The sequence below is a fragment of the Setaria italica genome, chromosome IX (genome assembly GCF_000263155.2).
Source record: "Setaria italica strain Yugu1 chromosome IX, Setaria_italica_v2.0, whole genome shotgun sequence".
NCBI classification, from domain to species: Eukaryota; Viridiplantae; Streptophyta; class Magnoliopsida; order Poales; family Poaceae; genus Setaria; species Setaria italica.
This window is the reverse complement of record NC_028458.1, coordinates 11,166,505-11,187,099: the sequence shown is the minus strand read 5'-3', so window position 1 is coordinate 11,187,099 and position 20,595 is coordinate 11,166,505. Positions and strand designations below refer to the sequence as shown.

The following is a 20,595-nucleotide window of genomic DNA, read 5'->3' as shown; positions in this document are numbered from 1 at the left end:
TTGCTTGGAACTTGGATTTTACTACAACGAAATTTGAACTTAATTTCACGGCCTAACAAAAATTCCTTTCTTCAGTCTCGCTAATCCGTGGATTGGAGCACTGTGAGGTTGGATGAAGCTGCCAGCACGCCCTCCTATCCTCTTCCTCTCTCTCTTCACGAACGAACGAGAGGTACCAATTATATTAAAAAAAAAGATAAAAGTCCATACTGACCAAGACCAACAACACTCGGCACCCAACCACAACCCCAGACACAGTCGCAACACTGCCGTGCGCCGGACAAGCCACTGCTATGCAGGGCCAACCGCCGATACAACACGACTCAGGTCACGCACACGTAGAAACTCCAATCGTAGATATGCATCGTCAAAAAATCGAGAGAAAACAGACCACACCGCATCGAGAAGACTGCCGCTATGCAAAATTTATTGTCGCAATGTGGTTGCAGCATCACACCCCCACCCAACGGAAGGATTACACTAGATCCGAACCTATCAAGACCGCTTTGCAGTCACCACCACGAAAACACAACGCGCAGGGATCTTGCCACATCCGCCGTTTAACTCCCCCAAACTCTTGTCGCCTCAAAAAACACATGTGCGGGGGCTTTACCACATCCGCCACTAGACTCCATGTCCTTGATCTGTTTTTTGAATGGCCATCAGAATCGGTATGCAATGCCACCCTATACATTGCTCGCCCCACGCACGCGGCCACCATAGCCGCATCAGAATACCATCATTGTTACTTGCGCCATCTTACGATGATGTCCGACACTGATCTAGCCCCTACCATGCAAGGACTAGTTGCCACGATCCGCTGCAAGCCCAGTTGTCGCACGTTGTCGTTGCTACAAGTGCTGTTAAAATCGAGCTGTTTGCTGCCATGCAGAGTCGGTCACCGTGATTCGCTGCAAGCACCTACCCGACTAGCGCGCCACAACATCAGGCTACCCACCCGACCATCGTTTGCCGATGCTCCACCGCCACCATCGGCTCAGCAGAAATAGAGCAGCATCACCGACCACATCACCGTAGCTACACTGCGCACCACCACCACCATGCCGTCGCCGTCCGCCCACAGCCGGGTGGAAGGATCGCCGACCATGCGTCGTCTTCGTCCCACCACGTCATGGACGACCTCCACCCCGCAGCCTCACTCTGCACAATCGATGGTAAGTGCCCACCACCGGTCACCACAAATTCCACGCCTCCCCTGAGCAACCACATCGCAGACCCGCCGGGCACCACCGTGGTGGATGCACCTTGCCACGCACAGAAGCAGCGCGCCATCCTCAGCGTACTGCCGTTGCCGTGACGCCACCTTGCCCCGCACCGCACACTGCCGCCCCCGCGCCCGGGCGCAGACGTTGCCAGGCCACCGCCGCCGCCGTGCGCCGCCGAACCGCCACTCGGCCCGCGCCGCCGCCGACGCGAGCCAGCTCTGAGGTCGTCGCACCGCCCGCAGAAGCCGTTGCCTTCCCCCGCACGGCCCGGACACCGCAAGTGCCCGCTGCCACCGCGCCGTCCATGGACGTGGAGCACCAAGATCCCGGTGGGCACGCCGTAGATCCGGCAGTCCACCGCACGGATCCGCCCATTCCCAAAGTAGATCGGCCATCGTTGCCACGAATCACACCGCCGCCGCTGCTGCAAAACACATCGCCGCCGCCAACAGAACACACGCTGGATACCGTGGAAAGAAAGAGGGAGGAGGAGAAAGAAACGCGAACGGCGTCGCTTGACGCCGCCGCCGGCCACCGCCGCCGACGGCGGGGGCAGCGGCGGCGGCTGCCTAGGTGGATTTGGCTGGGTGGTTCGTGAGGAGGTTGTCGCCTCCCGGGTCGCCCTGCGAGCGGCACGGGAGTCAGGGAATAGCGACTGAAAAAATTCCCTGCTCTTCCTCTCTATCTCGGAGACATCATAATTGAGACACTGAAGCTTGCTTGCATTGGTCTTTTCAGACGTGCAAATCTTCCCCGTGCTGTGCATCCGTGTCCGGCGTCCCTTTTGCTCCTGCTCATTTTCTCCGGCCGGCCACCGCCAAGGCGAAGGCGTCCCCACTCGCCAAGCCCCCTACGCGAAGACTCGCACTGCTGCGTCTCGCGGAGAGTCCACTCCGATCAGATCGCCAATAATGGAGCACGAAGAGGCGTCCGCCTCACTCATCATCTATCTCATCTCCTCACCTTTCACCGCGGCGAGGTGAGACGTCGGCGTCAGGTCGTACGCTTCGCCTGTGCGGAGTGCGGAGGCGGAGAAAGTGTCGCCGCGGCGACGGTGACGCGCGGCGCGGACGTGGCGTCCGCATCCGCGCGGAAAAGTTGCCCTGCCCATCACGTGCCCGCTTGGATCCATCCGCCGCCGTGGCGTGCGCGTTCCCCGGTGTGCCGTGCCGACCGGACTCCTCCTTGTAAACGGGCGGCGGTTACCGTCAGCCTCCTCGGAGCACCGAGTACCCGCTGTCGTCGAACCTGAACAGGGTAGAAACGAACGGAATGGATTTCGGGTAATAATGCGCTAATGCCCGGACCCAAACGGAACGGACAAATCATATAAAATGAAAAAGGTCACACGGTGGGCCCGCTTAGCCTTAGCAAGTTGGGACGTTGGCATCGACGACGCATCGTCTCTATCTGCCGAACTTGCGAGCCTCCTCCTTCTCCCTCGGCAGTATAAGATCGGCAGCGAGAGCACAGCTCCTTGCTCATCCAATTCCAACAAGCAAAGTGTCCAGCTGAGCCCATCCGGTCTACGTTTTTCTTTCCAGTCATCGCAGCAGCACCAGCTCGATCGTAGTAGCTCGCTAGAGGAGAGAACAGAACGCCATGGCTTCCTCTGTGTCTTCTCCGTCGTCGCCCAACCCGGTCGGCCTCTGGTTCTGCCAGATCTCATCGGTCCTGCAGGGCAGGTGTCAGGGCGGCCGCGCCGATCCGCCGCAGGGGCCCAAGAGCGGCGCCGGCGGCGCGGAGGGGAGGCAAGGCAGAGCACCTGACGCCGCGGGGAGCAAGGGCGACGATGACACGCCGAGGAGGACGTGCCGCGGCGACGCGATGCCGGAGGCCACCGTCTACCTGCTGCTCGACCGGTTCGCGCCCAGCTGAAAGCCCAACCGATCGCTGCGACGGATCACGGCGATGGACTCAAGAGTCATGACTCCAAAGTGTCCCAGATAAATTGGGTTCGCCGTGACTTGTTCCTTCCTGCCTGATCCTGTACAGTTTTTTCTTCTTTTGTACATACGGTTCCTGCATGGTTCCTTGCTTCCTTTTCTGCTCTCTCTTCCCCCGTTGTAACTCTGCATCTTGACCTTGCGCACGTGTACACTAAATGTTAACAAGGTTCTGTACAATAACAAGGCTCTGCATCTTGATCATGCCCATGTGAACAAAATAACAAGGGGAACAAGAGTACGCCGATGTTGAGATTCCGCTATATGTTTTCTTAAGTAATCACAATCGAATCATGTTCAGTGCAATCGGAGGATTCTGCAATTTGGAACAAGTCAATAGATTCATCAGGAAGCGAGAGCTACGTTCACAAACTTTTTTACTAGGACTTGGAAACTTAGCTTGTCCTCCATGACAGTTACTACTTTCTTGTATGTGCTCTGCGTTCTGTGGTCAGTGCAAGTCACATTCCGAAAGAACTGAACGCATGGAGAAGGACACCAGCTGTCGGTTAGACACATGCTTCCTCGGTCTATGAAAAATCTTCAATCCAATAAATATCAACTGCTCAACTAAAACATCTCGTGCATTTAGTAGAATGGACGCTTCAGATTTTGGAGACATACAATATGTGTTTTTCTTTAATTTTAGACATGAGGCCTCTGACTTAAGTTGGCTTTACAATACACTACATATATACGATATGATAATATTATGTGCTTTGGTAAAACGTCACAAAAATCCCCAAATTGAGTTTCTCGCTATACGTTTTACAGTTTTTTAGAAATAAAAAAGTAAAAGAATTACTTGTTTTATTAACAAGAGCATGAAGATGGTATAGATGACATTATATTGTATTATGAAAAAGATACATTAATACATATAAATTTATCACTGTCATTGAATTGTGTAAGGTTGCAATCAAAACAGTTGAAAATAGTTCAATACAAGATAAGAAAACGCATGAGTGTATACACATTTATATGTACCTATTTTTTTTGCCAAAGTAATAATATTTATATACAATTAGTTAGGTTAAATAAATACATTTGAGTCTAAAATTGCAGTATATCCCACAAATCACCTTCAATTAACTACCCTCTTCTCTATAATGTGTCAATTTATTACAATGATACATCTGCCACGTGACGGAAACTACACCGCACCCAAGCCAAACTATATCGTAAGTGTATCAATACCAATTAATTATATGCAATTGTCGCTAACTAGCTATATATGCAGCTGTTGCTGTAAACAACAACCTGAGAATGTTTCGTTGTAATTAATTACGAGCTATATATGCAAATGTTGCTGTAAACAACAATCTGAGATTAGTGACAACTCCATCATGTCTGCCATCACCACATATGGACTAAAGTACATCTAACAGTATCACCAATGCGGAATTTAATCTGAAGCCATTTTGCTGGTTGATGAACCAACAGAAATCAAAATGTTCGATTTATTATTGCACCGCAACTACAAAGGTACCTTATAAAAAAAATCTTGGTTCTATACTAGAGGCGTCTAGTATAAACTTCAACAGCCTCTCCTTTCTATTTTTATAGCTGAGAATAGCAAGATCGAAGTTGGGGGCATGGGGCTGAGGCTTACTAGTTACTACTAGACAATTTTGGTGACTAGCATGACAGTTGCATGGAGACAGAGGCTGAGGCTTCAGTTGCATTAGCAAAAGTCATCTCATGCTACCATAAGTCTTCCAGATATAGATAATCTACATGTGGTGTATAAACTTATCATTCGAGGTATGCTCATCTACATGAAAACACTTCACAATCCAGTTCACACTCTCACTATGTTGGGTGGATACCATAAAATTATATCGCAGTAATATGTTTTTGAAGAAAGACGACATTCAATCATTGCGACCATCAATTAGGGTATACAGGGTGGGGTGTTCATGGAACTTGAATTCATCATAAGCAATACCAAAGAATTTTCAAACTCAAATATTGTGAGCGAATGAATTTTTAAACTCAAATTGCTTGAGCGGATGATTTATCGCAGTGTGAAACTTTGAACTCTTCCTCAAACTTGGCATGCAGTTCATTCAGCATGGGTATGAACTTGTCCAAGACGTGTCATTTGCATAATATATGAAATTGTTTTGAGGAAAAGTTGTTGGTATTGATGTCTATTACAAAAGGTTCAGTTGCATGTGTTGGTTTCAAATTAAAGCAAGAGTGTCAATTTCTTTTAGACATGATCATATAATACTTTTGTCATCAAATGGATTTATATTTTGATAATCTTGAAATCTTATTTATTCCCTAACTTATTATTTTGAATATAATGATTCTGGTGAGCAAAGGTGTTTGGCTAAAAATAATCTAAAATTTTTCAAATTGGTTTAGGCAATTCACATCTTTATATGCAAGCAAAAATCACTCTTCGCATCTGAATATTTGTTGATGCTCGTTAATAACATCTTTTTGTACCACTTAAGTGGCATTATTGGACTAATTATTATACTAACCCGTCACTTGGCATATGAAACAACCCCATATTTGCATCTGTGTTGTGTTTTGGACTATGTTGCAAAATTACAGGAAATATGACATACATGAAGTATTTTGGTACAAGTTGGATATGTGCCTGGACTTTGGATATTGGAAGGCCAATCATTAATATTGAACTGCAGGCTCGCAGGAGTAGCTGAATTTGCATGGATCATATCTTCCTTAACCGAACTCCAATTAAGGCAAATTTGGTGTCAAAACTGCATAGCTCGAAAAGATCTACAACTTTCATATGGAGTGCCTGTACGTTTGAGGCCTGTAGGGGGTCTAAGACGATCGTCTTAGACCTGTTTTAGCCCCAAACTTTGCCCGTTTCACCAGATGGAAGTCCTCAACGATTCTAGGTTTTCCTAGAGATACTTCGTCGAGAAGGCATTCCAACTGGTGTAGATTGGTAGTACAAATACCCTAGGATGGGCACATGAGGAGGAATCCATTCATCGCATTCCATCACCACCACAAGAGAAGGAATAGAGTTTAGATTTAATTAGGAGCTCCGCCATTGAAGGGGACCTCTAGAGGAGTGAGGAAACCCCTAGGCTGATTGGCCTAGGGTGCCCAAGCCTATAGGCTAGAGGCCCTCGTGGCTCCCCTCGTTTTCGTCCTTGGTCAGGGAGTTCTCCAGAGATTGCATGCCTTGTTTGTGCATCAACATGTGTAAGATCATAAGGTAAAAATCTGTTCATCCCTCAGGTTGATTGGATCCTTGATATATAACTGCTACATGTCGTTTATGCCTATTAATGCATCATGGTCTCTGTTATTGCAATGCCTCGTTTACATATGTGAGCTCTGTGTTCTGTATAACATATGTTCTTAGTAGATTTTGTGGTAATCGTGGTGATTAACTTAACTCTACAGATGCTTAGATATAGGGTGTGTGAGCGAGGTGGTTGATTACCCTTGCGTAGTGACAATATGTAAGAGGAAAAAGGGCGAGCGAGCACATAATCGCTGTGATAACTAGTGAGGGCACCACCCATTTATGTAGTAGATGTATATTCATGTGAACCTAAATCCTACGGAGGGTACTATCTTGTGTTAATGTTTGCTATCTTGTGTCAATCTCTACTGTTTAGTTTAGTTTGTCTCTCTACACAATACATTTGCTTAGCTTCATCAGTAAGATTAGTATAATGTGGGAACCAGTATTTAATTTCATCCACGGATTGATAAATCTTGAGGAAATACTCCAAGATTAGCTACAACTGATATGTGCGCTTGCAATTCAACAATTGGCACGCTAATTGCCGCGAATAAACTTAATATGCAATCATAAGATAATCTTTTCAAAGTTAAGCATTTTCTCACAGATAGGAAATTGATGATAGGGTAGAATTTAGATGAAAATCTTTATTGTGTAAAAAAGATGTAAACAGAAACTCAGTACACAGTACCATTATTTATATTCCATCAAGTTCTTTTAAAAAAAATAAAAGGGGTGGAAAAGGCTAGATTATCTATTGGGCCTTGCGGGAGGGCCCAAACCCAAAGGTACCTAAGTCTAGAAACCAAGACGGATATGGCCCATCCAAACGGCAAATTGTTTAGAGAAAATCTCTTGTAGCAAAACCGCACAAATGATCAAGCTGAGAGTACGCACTGCAGCGTGCTGCCTACAACCTCGAACCGACTGTTTAGATAGAAATCCCAAATTGTGGAATCAGGGTAAACTTCTTGGAATTCAAATTAAAGATCGTCCACGAGAGCCTCGGACTCCTATTTTATTTCTCGTCGGCTAGTGAAGGATACATATATAATCGGAGTCTGAAGGTTTGTGCACTCGCATTTCCTCATTGCTGTTTGTTTGGGACAAAAGAAAAATTCAGGCGTAGATAGATGCTCCGGACTTTGACAATTTGGCATGCAAGTAAATCGCAGTAACGCGCCCCAACTTGCTGTGATGGTGAGCCCGCAGGCCATGTAGTTTTTGTTCAAGCCCGCTTTGTGACCGCACCCAAAACTCATATATGCTTCTGCCGAATCTAAATTCGCCCTCCCAACCTGAGCACGGGGTCGATTATTAGCTTGCTCTTTGATTGATTCCACTTTACTGTGCTTGCATCTGGATCACATTCTTAATCCGGCCAATGGGAGCGCGCGTAGAGGACAGAGTCGCTAGCTGAAATCAAACCTGCATCATCCATGGCGAATACCAAAGAAACAACGCACGGACACTGTACTGCTGCAAGTCCGCAACAACCGAATCAGACCGTCATTTTCGCACGTGTGTCCGGACGAATCGATCGCACCCAGCTCCGCCTTTCTTCTCCGATCCTGCAGCCACTAGCTTCATTATTTCACTGCTCTGCTAGGTCGGAATAATCCATCACCAAACTAAAGCTCCTCTGCTGTGTAGTGTTCATTTCCCTACCAAAAAGATCGTTCTGTCAGTGGCAATGACCGAGACGTGCTCTCAACTGCCGGCAATTCTCATAGAGCCTTTCTTCGAGGACCGTAAAATTTCTCCAGTAAGTACACGCGCTGTTGTTGTACGCGCTCCGATCCTAAAAAGGCTAATCCCCGTCTGATTGTGCCTGTCTCCATCTGAAGATTATTTTTATATATACTACATATAATATGTGCGGTTAGCAGCATAAGCAGTTATTCTTATCGTCGCTGTCTCGCATCTAGCTGGCTCCAATCCAAAGCAACGACGCCGGGTCTCCGTTATTCACCAGGCCTGCACTGCATGGGTGGTTGGAGGTGGTTGGAGTTGGCTGGAAATCCTCGGCGCCGGGCCGCATGTCGAATCGAATCGATGCTTCGCTCTAGCCCTGTCTCGTCATCAACAAAATCCTTCCCGTCGTTTTCGGTGCCATGGTTGTTGAGACCCCGGCGATCCCGCTCTAGAAGAAGAAGAAGGGACGGAGAAGGACGTGGTGCGTGCGGCGAGATTAGCAGTGGCTCATCGTTAAATATTCGATCGCCTCTTGTCTTCACGCACACATGTGCATGGCCTGTCTCTGTGCGCGTGTCTTCCTCTGCCAGTATATATGCAGCGGCATCGTCGCGGTTGCTAGCTCGCCGCCACCGCCGCACTGCAGACTGTGCGAGCTGCAGTCTGCAGTGAGTGTGCTAGCTCTGCTGGGGCGGAGACACTCTGAGCCGAGTGAGCTGCTTGCCACTACAGTACAGCCGAGTATAGTCTGAGATGGAGGAGGGGCTTCCGCCGGGGTTCCGGTTCCACCCGACGGACGAGGAGCTCATCACCTACTACCTCACACGCAAGGTCTCCGACTTCGCCTTCGCCACCCGCGCCATCGCCGACGTCGACCTCAACAAGTGCGAGCCATGGGATCTCCCAAGTAAGCGCGGTTCATATGCTGCTACTCCAGTATCCAGCCACTGATCGAGCTCCTTGCTCTTCTAGATAGCGCTTTTCACCCACATCAACTTTCTATCTAGCACCTGGAGAAAGTTTTGGTTCTATTCTGGCTAAGGCATATGCATGCATGAAACACGCTGGATGTCTCCTGGTATTTCTTTTTGCATATTTTAGCTAGGAATTCTTTTTTGCAAATCAGAGTATCAGACTGCAATTTTCCTAGCCAACTTCCATATATTGCACGCGTGATTCATACTGAATAACTGAAACATCATTACTCTTCGTGCTTGCCCTCCTGTGTGGTGTGATTTGGTGAGAATCCCAATGCCTTCACCTAAGTTAATTTGTTGCATGCATAAATCAAGGTCACTGTCATATGTGTACATCCTGTTATACTCACTACATATTTACAGACCATAGTAACTGCGCATGACTTAGTCTTTGGTCATTCAGACTTGCACAGTTGCAGTACCTCAGTAAATGATCAAGACTGGTTCAAGAACATTCAGACTCCGCGTACATTGCTTGCCTGCTGCTAATTGACCGGACTTTACAATCAATCTGCAGGCAAAGCTAGCATGGGTGAGAAGGAGTGGTACTTCTTCAGCATGCGCGACCGCAAGTACCCGACCGGCATCCGCACGAACCGCGCCACCGACTCCGGCTACTGGAAGACCACCGGCAAGGACAAGGAGATCTTCCACTGCGGCATGCTCGTGGGGATGAAGAAAACATTAGTCTTCTACAGGGGTAGGGCTCCCAAGGGAGAGAAGACCAGCTGGGTCATGCACGAGTACAGGCTCCAGAACAAGTTCCCCTACAAACCCAACAAGGTAAATTTCGTCTAATGCAGGTGCAACCTATCGTCAAATTCGTCTGTTGGAACCCACAAGTCATCAGTCAATTTCAAGCATTTACTACTGGCATTGTTGCAAGCTTGTGAATAATGTTTCCTCATCAAACGCATTTTTGTTCCATTTCTGTTCTGTTAGGAGGAATGGGTGGTGTGCAGGGTGTTCAAGAAGTCCCAGATCATCAAGATAAGGCCGCCACAAGGAAGCCCCACGATGGACGACTCCCTAGGCCACGACGCCAACGCCTCCCTCAGCGAGCTCGGGGAGCTCGACGTCTCCTCCATCCTCGGCGGCTTCGCGCCGGCGCCCGCGGCGCACACGTCCTCCAGCTCGCCGGGCGGCGCGCTCCACCATGGCGCCGGCGGCGAGAGCTTCGGCCACAGCAGGGTGGACATGAGCGCGTACATGAGCTGGATGGCGGCGGCCAATCAGGGCGCCGCGGCGGCCGCTGCAGCCGCCATGCTTCCCTGGGCCACGACGACGACGCCAGGATTGTTCGGCAATGTCTTCGCGCCGAACCAACACCAGCTGGTGCAGAAGCCGCTTCCGTTCGCCGGCCAGCCGCGAGACCTCGGCGGTTTTGTGGGGAACGCCGGAAGTGAGCACGCCATGTTCGCAAGCTCGTTGGCAAAGGTTGAGATGGAATGCGATCAGCAGCAGCCACCGCCGCCGCCGGAGCAGCAACTGGCAATGAACGAGTCGACTTGGAGGGCATTCTGATCATCTCCTATATTATATTATATACAGACAAATTATTCCTACACCACAGCGATCAACGACTTCGTTCTGGACTTGCGGCTGCTCAATTAATATAAACTTGTATGTAGGGGAATATTGTAGGTGATGTATGGGACAAACCCATTTGGTTGAAAAACAGTAAATTTAACTAGAAAAGTTCATGTTAAAATGGGACAAACCCACTAGGTCAAAAGAAGTAAAGTTCTACTATAGAAGTGTACGTGTCTGTCGATTTGTGTACTATGTTTTGTAAGAAACATTATATGCTTGGTCGATTTGTTATTGTAAGGAAAAGGTAAAATTTCTTATTAGTGGGTCTTTGAACTTGAACAATGTTTCGATAATATATACAAAAGAATCTTACTTAAGTCCCGTTTGGATCTCTGCACTAAAATTAGTTTGATGTTTAATTGGATGCCAATTAGGAATAGTAAACATGGGCTAATTTCAAAACTAATCGCACGAGTAGAACCCATTACCATTCATCCTAATTAGCCCATAATTAGCTCATGTGATCCTACAGTAAACATGAGCTAATTAGGATCAATGGATTACACTAATCAATTAGTCATGAATTATATAATTAGTTTCGCAATCATGTTTAGTCCTAACATCCACATCGGACTAATTTTTAGTCCTGGGATCCGGAAAGGACCTTAGCTAGGATTGGTATGGTTTTCTTTATATCTATTCGTACCTGCCGATTAGCTCCCACAATTATAATTTATAATGGTGAAAATGGTTATTAGAATTTATAATTTTTATATATAATTAGGTAAATGGAAAAGGTCAAATAAAAGTTCTAGATGTAATATACTAGTAATAAACAATTAGTTCAATATATCCCAACTAATAAGTACAATTTACAGAACCTTTTATTTAGTTTTCTCATCTACCACCATTGAGGTCCCTCTATATATTTTGCTGGTCCTTTTATATAATGATTTATCAAGGTGAAATTGTTATTGTGTTATCAGCCTTCTTTTTTGGGAATGCATCTATTACAACTGGTTGAAAATGGTCATGCACGCCAAAACTGTCGTTGCAAACTCAAAGAGCAAAATAGTCTACTCAAAAGAAATGACATTATATGCTTGTGGTGTCTCGTGGCAAAGAACCATGATTTTATAATGGTAAATGGCAGATTATTGGAAGTTCAATATGAAATGGCAAGCGCCAGCAAAGTTCAATATCCTGTGGAAAAATAACCACTCCTACAATTTTCTACGATTATCTAACATCTATATGTGTTTTCTCTAAGCTGGACAATGCTTTTCATTTAGCTTTATGGAACTTCTATAATATTCTTTACCTATTTTGCCCTTCGTCCTTAGATCTTGAATAATGTAGTAAAATATTATCCTAGTTTTTTTTGTTAAAAAAATATTATATAGCATAATAAATTATTGCCTATTCTTACACCCTGTTCTATTTTTTTTTCTTTTTCCTCCTTTTTTATTATATAGCAGATAGATGTATCACTTAGTTTGTTTTGAACTTGTGTATATAGATGTCTTGTACTGTACATATAGGTTATTCCTGGCCACAAAATCTATTTTGTTGCATAAATGGTATGATTGATATGGTAAGAGAACAAAGTCATGGCATGCAATTAACAGGAATTTGTCGATAGAACAGTTGTCACTGTGGACACTCGTTATGCGTACAGAATGCTCAGTGTGCTTTGTTTTTTCTCAACAACATTGAAGCATTTTACGCGCTTTCTTCCTCTCAATTTCGTCGTCTACGAATACATGAAGCATTACCGGTACGAATGAGCCGTGTGCATCCTTTAGACCTTTTTTTACAGGTGCTTTCGTCCTTTTCTACTTTCGGGTGGCCCATTATGGCCCAACTAAACACATGCAGGCCCGCAGTCCCCTGCTTTCCTCTTCTTGTCCTTCTTGGGCCACAGATTATCTTTTCTAGTGAGTTCTGCTAGTTCTTTTGTCCTTCTTGGGCCGCTGCCATGATGGATGATGGCTCCTCCAAGCCTCTATGCAGCCCAATCATCGCTCAAGGCCGAGTAACCAAACGTGGGCCACGACAACCGGAAATCATATCCATGTTCAGGAAGATTCTCTTAAGTTATCTATGTTTGAGATTCATGCGATGGATCACCACCACCTAAACCCTAACCTCACTCCCTCCCTCCCCTGCCTGCGCCGCCACCCCCCGCGTGCCGCCCATGCCACCGCACTGCTCCACGCACCGCCGCGGTTGGCTCACCGCTGGTGCCGTCACGGCCCTATCGCCGCCGCTGGAGTCGGAAAAAAGATGTTGGTTCAACATTTTTTCTAAAATATTGAGGTTCAACTTTTCTCAAAAAATATAGGTTCAACTTTTTTTCAAAAAAAATGTATTCAATATTTTTCCAATTGAAATGTTGAATGGGCCATTAGTTGGCCCTTGGTGGCTTTGGAACGGAAGAGGAATATGAAGGTGGGCCTTGCTGGACTTTATAGTTCAAGCGCTTAACCTCCGGTAGATATATATGACCCTCATTCGATAATCTCCTCCCGGTAAAAAAATGGTTTAACAGGCTTTGCATATCTAGATAGTAAACTACCTGTTTTAAACAGAGAGCAATATTTTTGCAAACCATCAGCTGCAAGCTAAAATCTAAAAAGAATCTACCCTTGTAATTACTTTGCTCCATCGCTTGCACTTTGGCACTTTGCTGACATCTGCATCAGCCTACGTGTATATCAACTTTTGCACCATTCTTGACATACACTGCTGTTGGTTGATTATTACGTACACTTCGTCCAGCTCACTAGGGTTAGAGCAAATGTACAACCTTAAGTCTCCTAACCTGGCGACAAATGAGCTCCTCCCTCTTTCTGTGACGGCAGTACGGCACAATATATATTTGGCTACAACAATGACGTGCACTTATTTTACACACACACACACACACACACCACACTATCAGGGGCCTGCATGCATGGTATGGTAGTAGTTAAACACCACGGTTCATGCACTCCTCATAGTGTCTCGGTCTCCTTCCTTATCTCTAATCCACTTTTTAATTGCCGCTTTATCTTTGGTTTGCCACTGTGCCTGCCTACAAGGTGGCAGGAAGGTTTATGTATAATGGCTCTCTCTCTAACATGCTTTACAGCTGCTGCTCCTCCTCCGAGCAAACGACACGAATCGAGTGCAAAGATTAAACAACAGTTGCGTACGATTACGATCAAGTTCAAGCCAAATGACGTTAGCTCGATCGCAACTCAACTCAATCGCGCTTAATTATATTGCTAGTAGATATATTGCAATTTGATCACGCGTTCTTGTCTCCTGTTAATTGACAATTGCTAATCAGCCTTCCACGTCGCAAAAGCTGCTTGCTCCCAAATCCTGATCTTATATATAGATAGATATACATCTCTTTACATGTCACGCGATTTACGCGCATACGTAGTGAGATCTTTGAACGGATAGCTAAACATGTAGCAGCTGGCCTGCAAAGATCTCTGAGCATATCTCCAGCTATTTGTTTATCGATCGTGCCAGTTCCTATAAACGGGTTACTGTGATTAGCCGGACATGATGAGTTGCTTAAGATCTGCAGCTTCCTAAATCTGGGTAAATTTTAATTGAAAAGTTTGCGCTTTAGACCTACCTCGGATTATTCTAAACGATCTTAGTTAAACACGAGCACGGCTTCCGTCTTTTGTTTTTTTAACCTTGTGATTCATGGACTGATTTTTACCGGTGGGCACGTCAGTGATCAATCAGCACTAGCAGCTCACCTTTGCTCGACGCGTTTGTCTCTCGTTAAAAATTTAGTGCGCGCACTTTTGGATGTGGTGGTCGTGTGGTCGCGTGTAGGAACTTCTTTTCCTCTCTGGATCCTTGGACTTGAATTCCATTTTAATGATCATAATTTAGATATAAATTAATTAAGTTAATATAATTGTACGTGGAATATATTTATATATTATTGCTAGCTATATAGGAGAGATACTTATGTGCTGCACTTCTGTTATAAGGAAGTGAGTCGAACAACATGCTAGTTGCACAAGAAACATAGCATAAGGATCTATAGAATTAATTTCCATCTCCCACCTCATGAATTTAAGATAGACTTATATCTAAATTTTGAAAAATTGTGGAATGTTACATTCCAAAACAAATAGCATACGTCATTAAGTAGATTCCAATTCTTTCAAAATGAAGGGATCCAAACGGAGCCTTAGTAAAATTCGTGGTCCGGTAGGCCGTTAGTTCTCACCATTTTTGTTTCTGTACCGTATACTAGGTAAAAAGCAATAATAGTGAAATTGTCAAACGACTTATTTGAAACCCTACAGGTAGTTAGGTAAGTACGTTTTAATAATTACATCTAGTGCACCGCTCGATTGCCGCTGCCTTTGATGAATGCATGTGTGCAACCCGTACAGTGCAGCGTTGGCACACAGGTGTTCCCTCTCGCGCGTGAAACGTTGACACGGCCTGCACCTACATAAGCTCGGACAACCAAAACTCTACATACATGCATGCACGTCCTTGCCCTTGCGTAAGCTTACGACGTGGTGACCGGCGACGCGTCTCCACGCTCCATGATGCAGTATCGATTTGCTGCCCTCTGAAACAGAAAAAGGAACACACACACTTTCGCGCGCACGTTGCAACGTGGCAAGCTCACGTACGTCCAAGGACTGCTGGCGGTCAACAACGTAGCAATAGCAACGGCCGGCGATGGCGACGTCCGCGGCGAGCGTGCACGGTGATTGGCCAGCCAGGTGTCCTTTCGTCTGCCGCTGTTCCGTCTCTCACCAAAGGTGTGCCGGAAACGGTCACGAGACGGGCGGCAGGGGCTCGTGAATACTGTAGTGCACATGTGTACTGATCCCTGTACAATTGTACGCCGAGCGCCATCGATTGAGTCTCCTGACTACGGAGAACTGTAGTAGCTTGATTATTGCATCAAGCCTGTGACTTGCTGCAAAAGTGTCGTCCTCATTTCGGACGCCATGATTAGATTATTTTCTGCTAATCAAATATAATAATCAATAATAATCAGTTTGGGCAGGCAGCAACACCGTGCACGTACATGAATGTATATATCCTGTCGACACGTACGAGCGCTGGCGTCGACACGTGCGCACAGGGCGCGCACACAATGACACAATTGCAGCAAGCAAACCAATCGGGACGCAACGTGTTTCCTTCCTCTGAAACTAGCGATGCCCGTTTGGGAAGGAGCATGTAAAAGTTGTAGAGCCCTTGCCTGAAAGCCTTGCTATCTTGTTCTCGTGATGCCTCGACGGCTCAACCTCTCTACATGGGCACATGGTGCAGCTCTTCTTTATTTTCGGCCTAACGAAATGGGGGCATTGGAAAGTAGACTTTTTCCTGCCTGCTGCTGGGACGGGTCAATCAGGGTGTGTTTGGTTTGGAGGTCGAATTGGGTTGGAACGGGTTCGACCCCCATCGACTCGCGTTTGGTTGAAAATGCATCTGGATTGGGTTAGAACCAGGAGGGAATATTCCTCCTAGATGCGGGCCAAATGCATCCGCCCAAAACGAGCAGACGCACTCGACCCACATCAACGCCGTCCTTCTCCGTTCGTGCGTGCAGGCAAGTTGGCGCGGGGGAGGGAGGGAGGGAGGGGGTGACGGCCAGCGCGGGGAGGGAGAGAGGGGGCGGCGGCTGGCGCGGGAAGAGGTAGGGGTGGCGAGCGGACGGCGCTAGCGGCGTGGAGGAGCGGGTCGGCGTGGGGAGAGGGAAGAGCGGCGACCATCGTGGGGAGGGAGGGAGGGGGCGGCCGGCGCGGGAAGGCCGACGCTAGGGAAGAGGCAGGGAGGTTGACGCGAGGGAGGTCGTGTAGGGGAGGCTGGCGCGGGGAAGGTAGGCGTGGGGAAGGGGGAGGCTAGCGCGGGGAAGGTAGGCGTGGGGAAGAGGCAGGGGCGGCGAGCAGACGGCGCCGACGGCGTGGAGGAGCAGGCGGCGTCGGGCAGCAGTCATCCGGTGGAGGAGCAAAGGCGAGTGGAGGAAGGATGAAGAAGATAAGGTGAGGTAAAAAAAGAAAAGAGGATGATAGATTGGCCCCGCAGCTAACAGGTGGGACCCGTTGCTAACGTTATTAAAATGACATCTATTCCATCCCTCTCAATCCCTTCAACCAAACAAAAGACTGGAACAAACCCATCCCTCTTATCAAACACGAGATGGGTTAAACCCAACCCACAAAAGTGGGATGAACCCAACCTGTTCCACTTGATCAAAAACAAACACATCACATGCTCATATTCCCTATGAAGTAGCTGGTGGCTGGTGTGTCGCCACCCAATGCAAGTTCTTCCGGGTCTTTTTCTTTTTATTTTCATGTTCCTGTTTTTGGTGAAGCTAGACCTCAAATTGGCTATAATCAAATGCATTTTAACTTCCTTGCGACTGTGCCATTGCTGTTTTGTGTAGTTTCACACATTTATTAGGGCATTTGTATACCTTGTTCCATCAATACAAAGTAACATTTTAGACGTCGATGTGTTCAGCCCATGTGATCATCATGTTGTCGATGATGCAATAAGCAAATTTCTTCCCAATGTCCAAAATGACCTCAAGAGGATAAGGACGGATGAGGCGAAACTGCTTAATCTTATTTGCCATCGAGTGTCTATGAGTAACTCCACGTATAAAGTTTGTCGTGAGTTCGTGACAGACATCCAAACTGTATTACTTTTGAGACCAATATATGCATATAGTTTCGTATTTCTAAAATTCATTTTTTTTCAAAGACACATTTGATTACATGGCACTTCATGCTCATTTGTTCCATATATATGCGTGTGCGCGCGCGCGCGTGCAAGCACACATTTGTAGTCAAGCCTCCTAGTCTAGTGTATATATACTCCGGAAAAATAGTTACAAGAAGTAAAATATTGTAAACCTTGTTAAATAAAATGAATTCTTTAAGTTACTTTATAGATAGGTGCAGTGTGGTGCTTTGGTGACATCTACATATAAAAAACCACATGTGTTGATCAACTTTTTATTGTTGTTGATATAAACCGGTGTATATATACTTTATTTGTACATCGTTCACTGCACTAGGACAAGCACACATGTACAACCATAGTCTCCTATTCCGGCGATACAAGATCGCCTTCCCGCTTCCTTTGTGACGCCACCATATCTACACACACTTAGGCATGAACTCATAATAAGCCGGTAGACACTTAAATATTAGCCGTGCATATATGAACTTTCTTAATTAGTCCCTCTCTTATCTCTATGTCAGCCTACATGGTGGCAGGAGTACTTTATATGATTTCTAAAATGCTTTACAGCTGTTTCTTTCCCAAGCAAATGACACGAATTGCACTTCATATTAAACTAGAATTGGTTGAAGTCAAACAATCAATCAACCTTGGCTCCTATTAATTGACAAATGCTAATTAGTGTTCCACGTTGCCAAAGTTTGTAGTACCAATTCATGATTAAATAAGGGATTGTGTGCACTATGAGATCTAAATAGTATAGAACATTGCGGGGAAAGCGCCTTCAGTACCAGATCCTAACCTCCTTTAGTACCGGTTGTGCAACCGGTATTGCTACTTCCGTACTAAATGGGGACTTTTAGTACCGGATCAAATAATCGGTACTAAAAGGGACCTTTAGTACCGGTTGTTTATATCAACCGGTACTAAAGGTCTTTTTTCTTTTCTATTTTTTTCTCATTTTCTTTTCTATTTCTTTATTCTATATTAGTATTTCGTATTTATTTCCTTTACGTATACTAATTCTAATATGCTAATATATATAAAGTTGTATTTATGCATACACATTTATGAATAATATTACATTGCATCAACACTTGAAGTTCAATATTTGGATCAACTATTCTGAACCTGAGTCCTGACAGTGATGTAGATTTGATCCAGCATTATGGAACTCTCCCGCTGAATTTACTACCTCGTCCAGAAGAAATCCACTGAGTTGTTCTTGAATTGCCTTGATTTTTTCCGTCTCGAGGAGTGCTTCCTTCATGTCTCTCATATGTGTCATTAGCAAAGGTTATTATATAGTAAATCAATAGGTCTGCACAATTAGAACTAATTTATTGTTAAGAAATTTATATACGTACTCTGAATTCATGGTCGATTATACGCTTGTGACCTACAAAGCTATGGATGAACTCACATACGTAGTATCTGCATAAATTATTTCCTAAATTCTATCTCAAATACTATATATATGGCAAAAGAAGTTATGAAATATTTGTTGTGTTCAAGGAAGTGTCATGAGATGTGGAAATTCAACACGTACCGGGAATTCGGATTTGAAATTAAGTTCCTTCTTGAATTCACCTGCATGATGTCGACGGAAGCGAGCTCATGCTTTGTTAAAAATGTCCATGAGATTTTTGTATTGATATCTTGATTTCCTCAAAGAGTCCATGATATAGACCGCGCTTCAATCAACCACGATCACAAGGAGTATCCAGTGAAAGTTGTACATATATGCATAGTAAAGTTAGTTAGTCTTATGTTTAACTGCTAGTTCAAAAAAGAAAAGAGATGGAAACACGCTCAATCGAAGTTGTACGGTAGAAGTATGTACTTCTTGTAATGTTGGTTGTCTAGGAACTTATATATGTTCTTTAAGGTCATATTTGGTCTATGTCTTACAGTTGACTCGTTTATAATATCCGAGTCCATGAAGCCGATGTCATAGTATCTTTTCCTCCGGCAAGTTTGAATCTCCATCCTTCATGATACAAAATCGAATAGGAGTTAAGACATTGTACAATGACTAGAGCGGGGATTTTAAAGTTAGAGAAAATTAAAGACTTACAGAACCTATGAACTCATGAGTGACTTGTCAAGTACGTCTTGATTGTAAAGGAAATAGAGTTCCTTCAGCGGCACATTTATAATGTCTTCTCCACGGAAATAATGTTGATCTTCAATCCGAATTTCGAGCATGAGTAAACCATTGGCTGAAGCCTTCATGTACCATTGGTGCAATTTGTACATCTTCATTGGAAGACAGTCCACCAACTGCGGCCACACAAGCGGTTTTCCTAACTCAAATTTCCATTTAGCAGCCTCAGGGTGCTTTGGGACATGATCCTCCCCTCGAAGTTGAGCTGGGGTGAGATTTGTATCTTTGGCAAATAGAAGTAGGTTCTTATCAAACTCCGAAAGCACCTGGAGCGGGGTAATCGATTGGTTGGATTGGGTTCCAAGCTGTGGAATACTTAACCCACTTTTCTTCTTCTTCTGAAAAGCCTTTGTTATTGAGCGGTCGTAGTCAGATAGCAGTGATTTCTTTGGCTTTTTCTCCATGCTTCTAATGAAAGCTCGAAATTTAACCTTATCAAGTGGTGGATCCTTCTTCACGGGAGGCTTTGGTATGAACTGAGATTTAACCTTAGCATCCACTACTGTGGCGATTTCTGCATCAGTCTCTCATAAGCTTTCTTGGGCTCTAGTTGCTTCTCTTTCGGCTTCTTCTGCTTCTTCTTTGTAGCCGCAGTAGGCAGAACTGAAGGCGTCTTTCGCCGGGTAGCCTTGCTTGTAACAGGGGGAGGTGGACTCATGCTAGGATCCCTGTCAGCTAGTGGACTCAAGCTAGCAGCCCTATCTGGTAGTGGAGAGGGTGCCCTGGCAGATGGCGTAGGTGATCTTGCCCTTGAGCCTTGAGGATATGATCCCAAGGTTGGGGGATTCGGCTACGTAATCCTTATGTAGCGCTTGGGCCATAGAATCCAACTATGAATGGCTTCTCCTAGATTCTTTTCCCCGTCACCTCCAGGGATCTCCAGTTTCAGGTCACCCCAATCGTCGACCACTCCGTCCACCCCAACTTTGGCGTAACCGCGAGCTGGAATCTTCATGTCATGAATTGTTTGGCCTTGTATCAATTGTTCAGCCACACCATAAACCACCACAATGAGGTTGTTTTTCACGGGAGTAACAAGCTCACAAGGGGCTCTCCCAGTGATGTCATC

General features: G+C 45.6%; 2 protein-coding genes across 2 annotated transcripts; both read left to right on the top strand.

Annotated features, from left to right (window-relative positions):
• The first annotated feature begins 2,637 nt into the window (after positions 1–2,637).
• Positions 2,638–3,430, top strand: LOC101779456. The gene has a single exon (XM_004982344.3). The coding sequence runs from the start codon at positions 2,829–2,831 to the stop codon at positions 3,102–3,104; it is 276 nt and encodes a 91-aa protein (XP_004982401.1). The 5' UTR covers positions 2,638–2,828; the 3' UTR covers positions 3,105–3,430.
• A 5,434-nt stretch (positions 3,431–8,864) lies between these two features.
• Positions 8,865–10,998, top strand: LOC101779050 (protein CUP-SHAPED COTYLEDON 1). Its single transcript, XM_004982343.3, has 3 exons — positions 8,865–9,018; positions 9,606–9,871; positions 10,031–10,998. Exons 1-3 carry the CDS (start codon positions 8,865–8,867, stop codon positions 10,610–10,612), a joined length of 1,002 nt encoding a protein of 333 aa, XP_004982400.1. The 3' UTR covers positions 10,613–10,998.
• The last annotated feature ends 9,597 nt before the right edge of the window (positions 10,999–20,595 follow it).

Bases quoted from the DNA above. Each gene is read 5' to 3' on its own strand.
- LOC101779050 (XM_004982343.3), top strand. From the start codon at position 8,865: ATGGAGGAGGGGCTTCCGCCGGGGTTCCGGTTCCACCCGACGGACGAG. The intron at 9,019-9,605 runs GTAAGCGCGGTT...ATCAATCTGCAG, and splicing joins CGAGCCATGGGATCTCCCAA to GCAAAGCTAGCATGGGTGAG. The intron at 9,872-10,030 runs GTAAATTTCGTC...CTGTTCTGTTAG, and splicing joins TCCCCTACAAACCCAACAAG to GAGGAATGGGTGGTGTGCAG.
- LOC101779456 (XM_004982344.3), top strand. From the start codon at position 2,829: ATGGCTTCCTCTGTGTCTTCTCCGTCGTCGCCCAACCCGGTCGGCCTC.